This window comes from Equus caballus, chromosome 18, assembly GCF_041296265.1.
Source record: "Equus caballus isolate H_3958 breed thoroughbred chromosome 18, TB-T2T, whole genome shotgun sequence".
Lineage (NCBI taxonomy): Eukaryota > Metazoa > Chordata > Mammalia > Perissodactyla > Equidae > Equus > Equus caballus.
Window position 1 is genome coordinate 39,312,658 of NC_091701.1, and position 11,555 is coordinate 39,324,212.

Below are 11,555 nucleotides of genomic sequence, written 5' to 3' on the forward strand. Positions count from 1 at the left end.
GGATCCCTCCCCGCTTACTCAGAGCAGTGGAGACAGCCAGCGCAGAGAGCTGGGAGTGCCCCATTCAGAGATGTATGTGGGGACGGCAGAGGAGCTGGAACAAAAGTTTTAACAGACGAGGACTAGAAAATAGGTCTATCCTTCTCTTTCTAAAGCAATAACTAGGAATACACGTATCAGACACAGTTCACCTCATCACAACATTTCTTTAATGTTGGGTTGCCACATAAAAGTACAGAATGCCTAGTTAAATTAGAATTGAATGGCAACTAATTTTTAATATATGTATGTCCCATGTCATATTTGTAACATGCTTAAACGCAAAAATGATTTGTTGTTTATCTGAAATTCAGTTCAACTGGGTGTTCTGTGATTTGCCAAATCTGTAACCCTATTTAATGTCTTTTAAAATTACCTGTAATTGTCCTTGGGTTTAGATTTGTTATCTTCGGGTCAGACTTACCCCCTGAACTCCAGACCCATAAAATCAATTGTTGACTTGACATCTCTGCTTTAGTGTCTAATCGACATTTCAAACTCAACCTATCCAAAACTGAGCTCCAGCTAAATGCCACTGTCCCCTTCTTTCCCCAGATGCTCCTCCTGCAGTCTGCTTCATTCCACTTAAGGGTCTACTCTTTGCCTGGGTTAACAATTTGGGGTCATCCTTTGCTCCTTTCTTTCTCTCACATCTCAAATCCTTTATTTTTGTATGACTGTAGCGAATGAGAAGAACTCTCTAGTTTACACTTCTATAAGTTTGAGGCTAGAAAATGGCTTGAGGCAGTACAGTCAGTGAAGAAATATGCCCCCAAAGACTTGTGCACAGAGTTTCTGCCTCCTGTGGCAAGAGGCTCCCTGGTTCCAAAGAAGTCTCTTCCTTGGAACCAGGGAGCCTCTTGCCACATTTGTGTCAACCAACCAGTAAATAACTGTGCTTAAACAAGGACAAAGGGGCTACATCTTTTGCATTTATAAACGCAGTCAGCCCAAGGTTTTGACTTTCCCTTCCAGTACCACTTAACATTTATAGTGGGAACTGCTAACAGTTGTTGGGGGGAAACTCTCACTACCTGACACCCCCACCTCCACCCTGGTTATTAAATGAAACAGTTATCTTTTCACTTTTAAAGTAACAGCATCTAGCTTTCCAGATTCTTAATAATGCCAAAACCAAGGAGTTCCGTGAAATTGGTAGAGAATGCACAATGTGTCAATCTATATAATATCCAAATCACAGTTTCAAATTTGAGAACTCCAGGACACTTCTGCCAATTCTTTGTTTAGTACACATGATAAATGTTAGGAGGTCATGTCAGGTCTTTCTTATCAAACATCAAGGAACCCAGAAACTAGATAATTACACAACTCAGAGCAGACTAATTTTTAGGCCACTCCAGACCAATATATATTTTCTCTAAATTGCCATCAGCGGTTACCCTCTGAGATTCTCATCAAGGAGCAATAGTTTCTACTCTGCTGTTAATGCATGCCGCGCCTAAGTAATAGGGATGCTGTTAAGAACAGCTAAAGCAAAAAGGGTGTATTGGTTTATCAATGTCTTCAGATATTTAAGGTTCTAGGCTTGGTGCTCAGCAGAGCCAAATTGGAATGTGATGTTTTCTGTCATACCGTTTTGCTATGTCATCATGTCAATAGCAACTTCTCATATAACATGTCAACAATGGTATGTACATTTTCAAAAATGGTCAACATGATTAACAAGGTGATTTTTAAAAGAGAGCAAGACAAAAATAATGTGGCTAACCACATGAGAAAAACAATTTAAAAGAGGAAATAAATAAATTACCTTAAATCCCTCTGTCAAATAATCAAAGATTTATATAAAAATTAAGAATCAAAAATGTAGATAACAACAAACGTTTTTTCTGTGGGACAAAGAGAGGTAAAGTTTCTTAAAGAGATTTGAAAATGATAGCATTTGACACAGAAAAGTTCATTATAAAAGTTCCATTTTAATAAGTACGTCTCTACTATATTGACACATTATCTCCATATCAGGCATTTTTCTTAGCCTTCAAATTTTGAGGAAACAGTCAAATTTGAATGGATGATCTATTTTTTTTTCTTTTTTGCACATTTCAATGTCCAAATTTTCCATGTCTTTTTAAGAACATAGTGGGGCATGTTTACCTAAGTTGCTATGCCCAGGGTCTCTGAAATTTTCTAAAGATTCTGTCCTATAACAAAATATACCTTTCAAGCTAAACAAAAAATAATTGTCTATTTTTTAAAATGTCTGCAGCAAAGTTATTAGCTCCATAAAATCAAAGGGTTGTACAGACAGCCTGTAGCGGGAATTTCACAGGTGCCCAGTCAAAACTGTGATGTTTGGAAGACTTTTTGCGCGCGTGTGTAAATTCTATTAGATTATCACGAGCACTCTGAGTACTCCAAGTTAGTGGAGTTTCCACCCATTTTTTATAAAGACTTTCTGATAATCAGTTTTCTTCCCATTGATGGATTTCCTAACTCTGAACGCAAACATTTCACCGTATCCCATCATCTTCCTGACAGTCTCTGGGTACCCGCTTTCCTAAGGGGCTGTGCCTTTTCAAAGATAAATGAAATGCTTTAATCCTCATATTGTACCAATTCATCACTTCCAATAATCAAATTTTCACTTGAATATTGTATTTAGCGATTCTCTCAGGCCATCTGAAACACTGAAATATGTACAGGGCACAAATCATACTATTCAAAACATTCTCCTGCACACGTCACTAAGAGAAAAACTACCCACCCCGAGCATAGCTATTAATGTCAAACAGATTGTCATCCAAGAAAACAAAAATGCATCAAAATCAGCTTCGGACAAAGTACAGCTCTACGGAAAAACACCAGGTTTTTATGTGCAAATGTCTTAAATGTCTGTTTGAAATGTTTAAAGAACAAGTTAGCAAGGAAATCTGTTCCTGGTCTCCATAACCCAGGATAATGTAATAATGAAAATAATTCTAGAGTTAAAGGGTTTCTCAACATAGCATACTATGATTTTACCAAAGATGCATTTGCCCCAGTTTCTAGTGAACGTTAGAAAGAAATGGGTTTCTAGCTTGGGCCGAGGGCTCTATTTAGCCTTTCAAGGCACAGACCTGTTAGCAACGCTGGGACGCCTGCCAGAATTTTTTCAACTCTTAGTAAAGATCGTACCTCGAAAGCAATGTGCGTTGCACACGACATAGATTTAAGCTCCCACTCCCGCCTACATAGCTTGGCACCAGTGGCTTTTGAGGTATCCCCCACCTCCCCAAATTCAGACTGATTCGTTACCACCGTCCCCCACCCTCCCACCACCGCCACGCCAGCATCCTTGTTCAGCTTCCGGAGCTCGGCACAGAGGGTCCCCGAAGCCCCTGCAGAGTAAACTCATGGTGCCACCCCATGCCCAGCCCTGCGCACACCTACAAACACGCTCTCCTACTCCCGTCGCGGCAAACTGCCCCCAATCTGTCACCCATCTCACTCATAATACTCATACCCCTTCATCTCTGTCGCTTTTTCCCTCCTCCTGGTGTCTTCGTCCCCAACACACCTGTCTACCCCTACAGCTGCCAGACTCAGGGGCCCACGCTGCGCCCTATCCCGCGCCCCCTCAATCCAACAGGCGCTTCCCACTCGGCCCCGTGGCGGAGCACCTTCTGCCCCTACCCCAGCGCCCACTGCAGAGAGCCCCCGACTCCCACCCTCCGGGAGCGGGGGAAGGGGCGCCCATCCTACCTGCCGAGAGCGCGGCGGCGGCGATCAGCAGGAGAGCCTGGCGGAGCGCGGCGTGCAGCGCTCGGGTCATGGCCACCAGGCGGCTGCCGGGGCTGCGAGGCCCCGGAGCGGAGCGACGTGGCCGGGACAGCGCGGGCCGCTTTGAAGTTCCCGGGGCGCGGGAGGCAAGCACAGCCCTGACACCCTTTTGAAGTGTGCGGTTGGCTCTAATCGGCGCGTGTGCCCCCCTCCTCTGCCTCCCCCATCCCACGCCCCCCGCGGCGGGCGGTGCGCGGCGCTCCTGCCACTGGCCCCAGCAGCCGCGCTCGGAGAGGGGCGGGGGCGGGGGCGACAGAGCCCGCCCCTGCCGCGCCTCCGCCCCCTGCGCCCTCTCACAGCCGCCCCGGGCCTGTCGCTGCCCGGCAGGCGGGCAAAGGCAGCCCGATGGCGAGGCAGTGAGATCACCTAGAGCTGGGGGGAAGGAACGGGATGGGATGGCGCGGAACCCCAAGACTGGATACGGTGGGGGTGGGTTGGGACGGGAGGGAAAGCCCTGCTGAGACTTTAGGGAAACTTAAACCCTGCAGCAATTGCTTCTTGGTGGTCCGCTCTCTAGTCTCCTACGGAAGATCCAGCCGTCCAGATCGCTTGACATTCGTTTGTGGTCCAGTGCCCTAAAGATTTTCTAACTAGACTGAGCCATGAGACACCCCTAGTATTCCTCCCCGTGTCGTCCCACCACCACATCCTGGCTGTGCGTGCGTCTGTGGAAGGGCGCCCTCTCTGTCCAGCCTTGGAAATAACCAGCTGTCCGACCGAATCGGCTACCTAAAGCTTTGGTTTAACAAACTTCATTTCTTGTCTGATGCCTTCCAGCGACTCTCCCCTGTATGAATGGCTACCAAGGCTAGACCACCTGCGCCAGGTGATGTGATCGTCTGCAATATATAATCCAGGTTTGGAGGTAGAGGCCCCGACCTATGGAAGCTATCTCTGCAGCTACAATTTCAGCAATTGAAAAACTGGACGCGGGGAAGGGAGAGGGGGACAGTGGGGGAGGGGGGATTAGATACACGGATTAAGGGGAGGTGAAGAATGATTTAAAGTAATATATTAGAAACTTGTTTGAGTATTGTTTAAGTCCCTGGAGGCTTATTATCAAATAGGTGTGCTTCCCAGGTGGATTATGATTGAAAATGTAAGGGCAACGTTACCAAAGAATAGAAATTAGCCTAAATTCAATCCACGTATGTAGCCTATACATTAAAGTGAATGGGATTCTTTTAACCTGCACAACACAAAAAGCCGAGAATCCAATACTGGTGTTATCGCTACTGTTATGGGCCTCCTTGGAAAGTGATTGCCATTTAAATTAATTGCTTTAGAGTAAGAGATATTACTTGCTTCACCCAGCTCAGCTCTAAATAAGGCGAATGTTCTTTCTGAGGTCTAGGAAAGACCTATGGTGGAATGGTGTATACAATTGCCTTTACCATCAAAGGGCCACAGTATTGGAGGTAGGATGTTTGTTGGACTTTGATGCGTGACTGTGACAGTCCTGAGGCTCTCAACCCATCACCACCACCTTGGATGAATCAAAACATTTCTAAGCATAAAAAGACTTTGTTCTCATTTTATTCTGGATCCAAGCAAACAACAAAAAAAAATGGAGATGTGGGACAAGCCTGAGCCCTTCCAGACACCCACAAAACAGATGCTTTTTTTAAAAAAAGGCAAGAAAATGCTAGGACACATTATATTTTGGCTGACTTGGCTTGCTCATTATTTGGTAACTGTACCTAGATTGTGATCTACCATTGGATCATGAGATTTGGTGCTGAAAGAGCAAAACTGGTGTCCTCTGTGGGCCGGCTTCCTCAAAAATAAATGGACCGTCATCCCTCCCAATTTCTTAGAACCATGATCGGGGTTAAAAAAGGCAGTGAATGTGAACACACTGTCAAATCATAAAGCATTACACTCATGTCAGGTATGTACTCCCTACAAATTTATTTTGTCTCTTGAATGCAGTAAGCAATGTCCCTGCAAGTCGGAAAGCTCTCATCTTCTAAGGAAAGCAAGGTTATTATCCTGAGAAGTCGGCTATTGAATAACTTCAACATTCTAAACAAACTCAACCCTTTCCTCTTAGTCCAGCGGTGCATTGTCCGCTATGGTATCTGCTAGCCACATGGTGTGGTATTTGCCAGTCACATATGGATAGTGAGCACTTGAAATGTGTCTAGTCCAAGTTGACATGTGCTGTAAGTACAAAATACACACTGGCTTTCAAAAACTTAGTACAAAATAAGAATGTGAAGTATATCATTAATAATTTTTATATTGCTTACATTTTGAAATAATATTTTGGACATACTGGGTTAAATGAAATCTATTACTAACATTAATTTCACCTATTTCTTTTTGCTTTTTAATAAGACTACTAGAAAATTCTGAATTACATATGTGGCTCGCATTATTTCTTTATTGGACGGTGCAATCCTCATCAGATGGCAGAGATCATTACCTTTGCCGTAAGTACAGTATAAAAAAACCAAGAGTTATTAGGTGCCGTGCCAATCAACATATGGCCAGCCAATGAAGGAAGCAGGATGTTTTGAGTTCTTAGTGCAAAGTTCTGTAACGCAACAAAAAAAGGTTAATATGTAAAAAAATCTAAGTACTTAATCTGTAGGATTCTTTTAAACTACATCTTCAAATACTATTTCCCTCTGTCCTCTTATGCATGTTCTTCTTCCAATATCAATACTATGGAAGCTTTGAAGTTAACCACTCTCAATGTATTGAATCCCAATAGCGGGCAAAGTATATTCTTAGGCAACTTTAAATATTTCTGATATGCTTGAGTCCTTAATGCCCTCTTCATAACAACCAAGAAAAGACCTTCATCCTTATGTGTCCCAAATTTTACTTAGGAATATTCTTTATTTATACACACACGCAAACACTCCTATGGAAATTAATCCAGTCTTAATCCAATATCTTTTTTTTTTAAAGATTTTTTGTTTCTTTCCCTTTTCTCCCCAAAGCACCCCAGTACATAGTCGTATATTCCTCCTTGTGGGTCCTTCTAGTTATGGCATATGGGATGCTGCCTCAGCGTGGTTTGATGAGCAGTGCCATGTCCGCGCCCAGGATTTGAACCAGTGAAACACTGGGCCGCCTGCATCAGAGCACGTGAACTTAACCACTCGGCCACGGGGCCAGTCCCTCAATATCTTTTTAAATGAGCTATTATTAAGAAAATACTCTTTGGAGCATACTAAGTGACTCCTGTTATTTAATATAAGCAATACAAATGCATTGTTCAAGATGTGATATAATACATCTTTCATGCTTTTTGTTCATAACAGAAAAAAATTTACATGAGAGTTTTTTTAAATTTCATTGGAAAGAAATTTACGTGCAAATGTTTTTCTCAAGATTTAACCTTCTCCCCACCCTTAAATCATCTATTTGTACATATTCGTTACCATAGCAACGTTACATCATGACTCCTGGATTCTCATAATGAAAAGAAAACAAAAACAACAAATAACTGAGGAGTTCATCAGCAAAACAGATTTTGGGTAAGTAAATCTTGCGTAACTAAGGGAAGCAGATATTGGGACTTTAAACTGTAAAAATTTGATACAATTTCAGAATAACATTCCAAATTAATAAGGCAAATAAATGTGTGTAATAAGTGAACTTTCAAAATGACTGTTTGTTGAACTTTAAAAATGACTGGGATTTTTTTATCATATGGGTTTCTTTTATTATTATCCTTTCCAGAATCTCCCATGCCATGCATCTTAATTTCTTGTTTCATCTTGGAACGTGAACTTATCATGGAATGAGCATATGGTGAGGAGGCATACTATGATAATTTGCTGTATACTATCAAGGTCTAATCTTTTCTCATTTTACTGAATTTTTCCTTCCCTAAACTCACATCCCCCCTAAAGAATCACTCGTCTCCACTCATCTCATCTCTTAATCCCAGAAATCTTTCCGTTGGGGACTCTCAGTTTCACTTGTTGAATATCATGTTGAAATGATAATATTTTGAATATATTAGGTTAAATGAAATAAATTATTAAAATTAATTTCACTGCATGGACCGTCTGGGTGGCATAGTGGTTAAGTTTGCATGCTCCACTTCAGCAGCCCCAGGTTTGCAGGTTTGGATCCCAGGAATGGACCTACACACCACTCATCAAGGCATGCTGTGGCAGCGTCCCACATAACAAAACAGAGGAAGATTGGCACAGATGTTAGCTCAGGGACAATCTTCCTCATCAAAAAAAAATTAATTTCATTTTTTTAATGTAGCTATTAGAAAACTTAGAATTATTATGTGACTCTCATTATTATTTTTGTTGGACAGTGCTCATCTCATGAATCCTCACTGAATGTCAAGGATTTTTCCTGTGCTTGAAATGGTAGGAGAAGCAAGACTTTTACTCCTTTTGTCTCTTCAATAGCAACCCATATTCAGTCAATAATAAGGTCACATTTATTTTTCTTTCATGTTGTCCATTGTCATTCACACTGTTATTTCCATAGTCCAAGCCCCAAGTAACAACGTACTGAGTTGTTGTAATTACCAGCTAAATCATCTCCACAGCTTCATGTTATCCCCATCATAATGTATCCTCAAGGCTGCCATCAGAACAACTTTCTATTAACATGACTCTGATTATGTTCTCCCCTGTCCTCAAATCTTTAATGATCACCCTTGCCTATAGAATTAAGGCTAAATTCTCTAGCATACTGGTTCTCAAACTTTTTTATATCATGACCCCTTTACATTTCAGAAATTCCGAGGACCCCAGAAAGCTTATGTTGGGTTATATCTATCGACATTTACAATGTTAGAAATTTACATTGATAAATTCTTAAAACAAAGGAATACAAAAGCACAAATTCCATTAGCCTTCTAAGAGATGACCTCATTACACACCATGTAGCCTCTGAAAAGTTCCATTGTCTCTTTGTGCCAGAATGAGAGTGGAAAAGACAAATTACATTTTAGTATTACCTACAGAGGTAGTTTTCACCTCGTGGACCCCCAGAAGGTCTTGAGAACACACAGGGGGCCCTGAAGCACACCTTTAGAACTGCTACACTAGCTCATTTCTCTACATTCTCCCTAGGTGACCTCATCCCTTCCCATGACTTCAGTGTTTATTTCTGTGTTATATGCTCAAGACCCCCAAATCTCCATCGCTAGCCTTGATCTTACTCCCAAACTCTGGATTTGTATGTCCTACTGTCGTTTCTCTCTATACAACCCAAAAGTGGTCGAAACCAATTTGTACAACAGAAGCTGCTCCTCAAACCTGTTCCTCCTCCTGTCCTACTTCTCAGTAATTGTCACTGCTCAAGCCAGATACTTTGGATTTTTTCTTTATCTCTTCCCTCTGTCTCATCGTTTACCTCCAATAAATCAGCAGTTTCCATTGATTCTAACTTTTATAAAAATCTCTCAAGTTTTTTCACTTCTTTCCACCTCACTGGCACTATCCTATGTCAGATTATCATCTTCTGTTACTTGAAATGTCAAAAAAGCCTCCTAAGTGGTGTCCCTTCCTTGAGGTTCACTCTTCTGCAATCTATTCCTGCCAACCCTTCAGCCAGAGGAACCTTTTTATAGCACTAATATGAGCATATCACTGAGAGCTATCTAAGACATATGGCCAGTTCTAACACTAGCAGGTCTAACATTGGCATCTGAAATCAGCTTGGCACATAGTAAGCACTCAATAAATACTTGTTGAATGAGTGAGTAAATGACATTTAAGATCCTCAACCTGATTTTCCAAGTGTATCTCCATCTTTCCCTCTGCTCCCCACACATCAACGCTGTGTTGAATAAATAAATTAGCTCAACAACAGCAGCATTTTTATAACTAGGTGTTCACGTCCTTTGTATTCACATTGTCCAACCACAGATGGTAGTTTGGGTAAAGTATAGCTAATGAGCGTGAACGCTAAAACTGAGAATGAGTAAACCTTAAAAGTGACCAAAGAATGTTCGTTACGAAATTTTCTGACTTGGGAGCTAAGTCATCTCAGTAAAAAGAAACTTGAGCTCTATATCAGTCAAGGTTTTTAATCGCAAAGAAAATAAATTTACCTTAATAAGTGTAAGTGGGAATTAAATTTATTAAAGAATGCTAAATAGCTTATAGCTTCTCCAGAAAAGCCCATGAACCAGGCTTGGGAGTTACACAGCCGGGGACAGCATGCCACATGCTACTACAGACCTCAGAGATGCTGTGCCCCATCCTTCCACTGGGCACAGACAGTGCATCTTGCACCATCAACACCCTGAGGCTGGACAGTGGATGATTCTTCTAGAACCTCTCCAACTGCTGCATCTGAACACCAGCTGTGGCTTTCTGCACTCTAACTGTAGCTTCAAGGTGGCTTGGGAACGGAGCAGCAGGCTTTTATAGAGAGAAGTAAGGATTCACAAGGTGGGGAATTCCCTCCAAATAGGATGAATGTTCAAAAGTGCTACTGGTCCAAAAGGAATGACAAACTGGGATCCAGAAGCCCAGGATTCTAATCTCACTTTTCCAGAATTTGGGCAAATTACCTAATCTTTTCAAAGTTACTGTTAGAAATTGAGGCTTCAGACCTCCCATCAGCCTTGTTTAGCCACAACTTTACCACATTTTATATTCTTCACCTATAAAATGGAGAAATGTACCTCCAAGACTTATTTTGTGAATGGAATGCTTTTAGATTGTTATGAAAACGTGTTAATACTATTGTTATCACAAAATGGGCATGATACTATTTTCCCATGCACAAAACCTTTGATAATGAGATAAACATTACATGGAAGTCTTTTGAATTTTAAAAAAAGTTGGACAAATACAAGGAGTAGATTTTTTAATCACTTGTGTGAGAAATAAAAGTGTAGAATACTTAAATATAATTAAAATTTGCAAGGATTTAGTACTGTTGTTGGTGAAATTGTTTGGAAAATGTTTGATCTTTGTTTTCCTTTTCTGCTATGGTGATAAATGCAGTTTATGTGCAAATATTGGTGGCCATGAGTGACCTATTCCCAAATGAAAGGGACCACATGATTGTCCTTGTTCCTTTCTATTTCCCTGTTTATTTGTCTGGCAGGGCCTTGGTTCTCCTTGTTTTTCAAAACAAAATGTAAAACATAAAATGTACAAAATAAAAAAGATTGCAAATGACAAAAGCCCTCAAAAATACTTAGCAAAAATAATCCCTTTCTATCTCCTCAGAGTAAGTCAGTTGTTCTTAAACTCAAAAGTCAGAGGTTCTTCTAGAACCTAACAGGGCAAGAAACTGAAGAGAACAATGATGGAAAGCACAACTGCCCAAGCTCCAGAGGTGCAAATTTAAGAGTGGTGAGAAGGTGAGATGCTGGGAGAGCTCTATAAAATCCCAACTCAATCATTTCCTGTTGGATTGTCTGTGTGACCTATAGCTTTTACCATCCTGCCGCCAAGTGGGGTTCTTTTCTTGTGATAAGGGCCCCCGAATGTGTCTGTACTCTTAAAAGCTCACAGTAAGTCATTATCAACCCACCCATTTCCTTTGAGATGACTCCTAAATTCGAATTATTAACTATATAGCAAACCATAACATTTTGGAACAGGGAGTACATTATTTTCTTGGTTTCCCCTTCTTATTTATTGTGTGGAGATGTAAAATACACTGGTACCTCTGTTTGTGAATTCTCTGGCAATCAGATTCTCCTTAAGAAACCCTGCTATGGCTGGGGGGAAAAAGTCACTGAATACTTGGTCCTTCATTGAAAACCTAGTTGTCTCATAGCTTGC

General features: G+C 41.3%; 1 protein-coding gene and 1 long non-coding RNA gene across 3 annotated transcripts in view; one reads left to right on the top strand and one right to left on the bottom strand.

Annotated features, from left to right (window-relative positions):
* ACVR1C (activin A receptor type 1C) overlaps positions 1-4,059 on the bottom strand; it is a 74,203-nt gene extending 70,144 nt beyond the window's left edge. The window contains exon 1 of the mRNA XM_023622943.2: positions 3,742-4,059. Within this exon, the coding sequence (XP_023478711.1) occupies positions 3,742-3,811 (70 nt within the window). The 5' untranslated portion in view covers positions 3,812-4,059. The remainder of the gene's footprint in view (positions 1-3,741) is intronic.
* Positions 4,060-4,756: 697 nt separating this feature from the next.
* On the top strand, positions 4,757-10,948 carry LOC138918650 (uncharacterized). 2 transcript variants are annotated; one of them, XR_011428229.1, is made up of 5 exons: positions 4,804-5,710; positions 6,160-6,254; positions 7,220-7,310; positions 7,516-7,587; positions 8,111-10,948. It is a non-coding gene; the product is annotated as an uncharacterized lncRNA (long non-coding RNA). The 2 variants fall into 2 exon arrangements; XR_011428228.1 differs by having other exon boundaries at positions 4,757-6,254.
* The last annotated feature ends 607 nt before the right edge of the window (positions 10,949-11,555 follow it).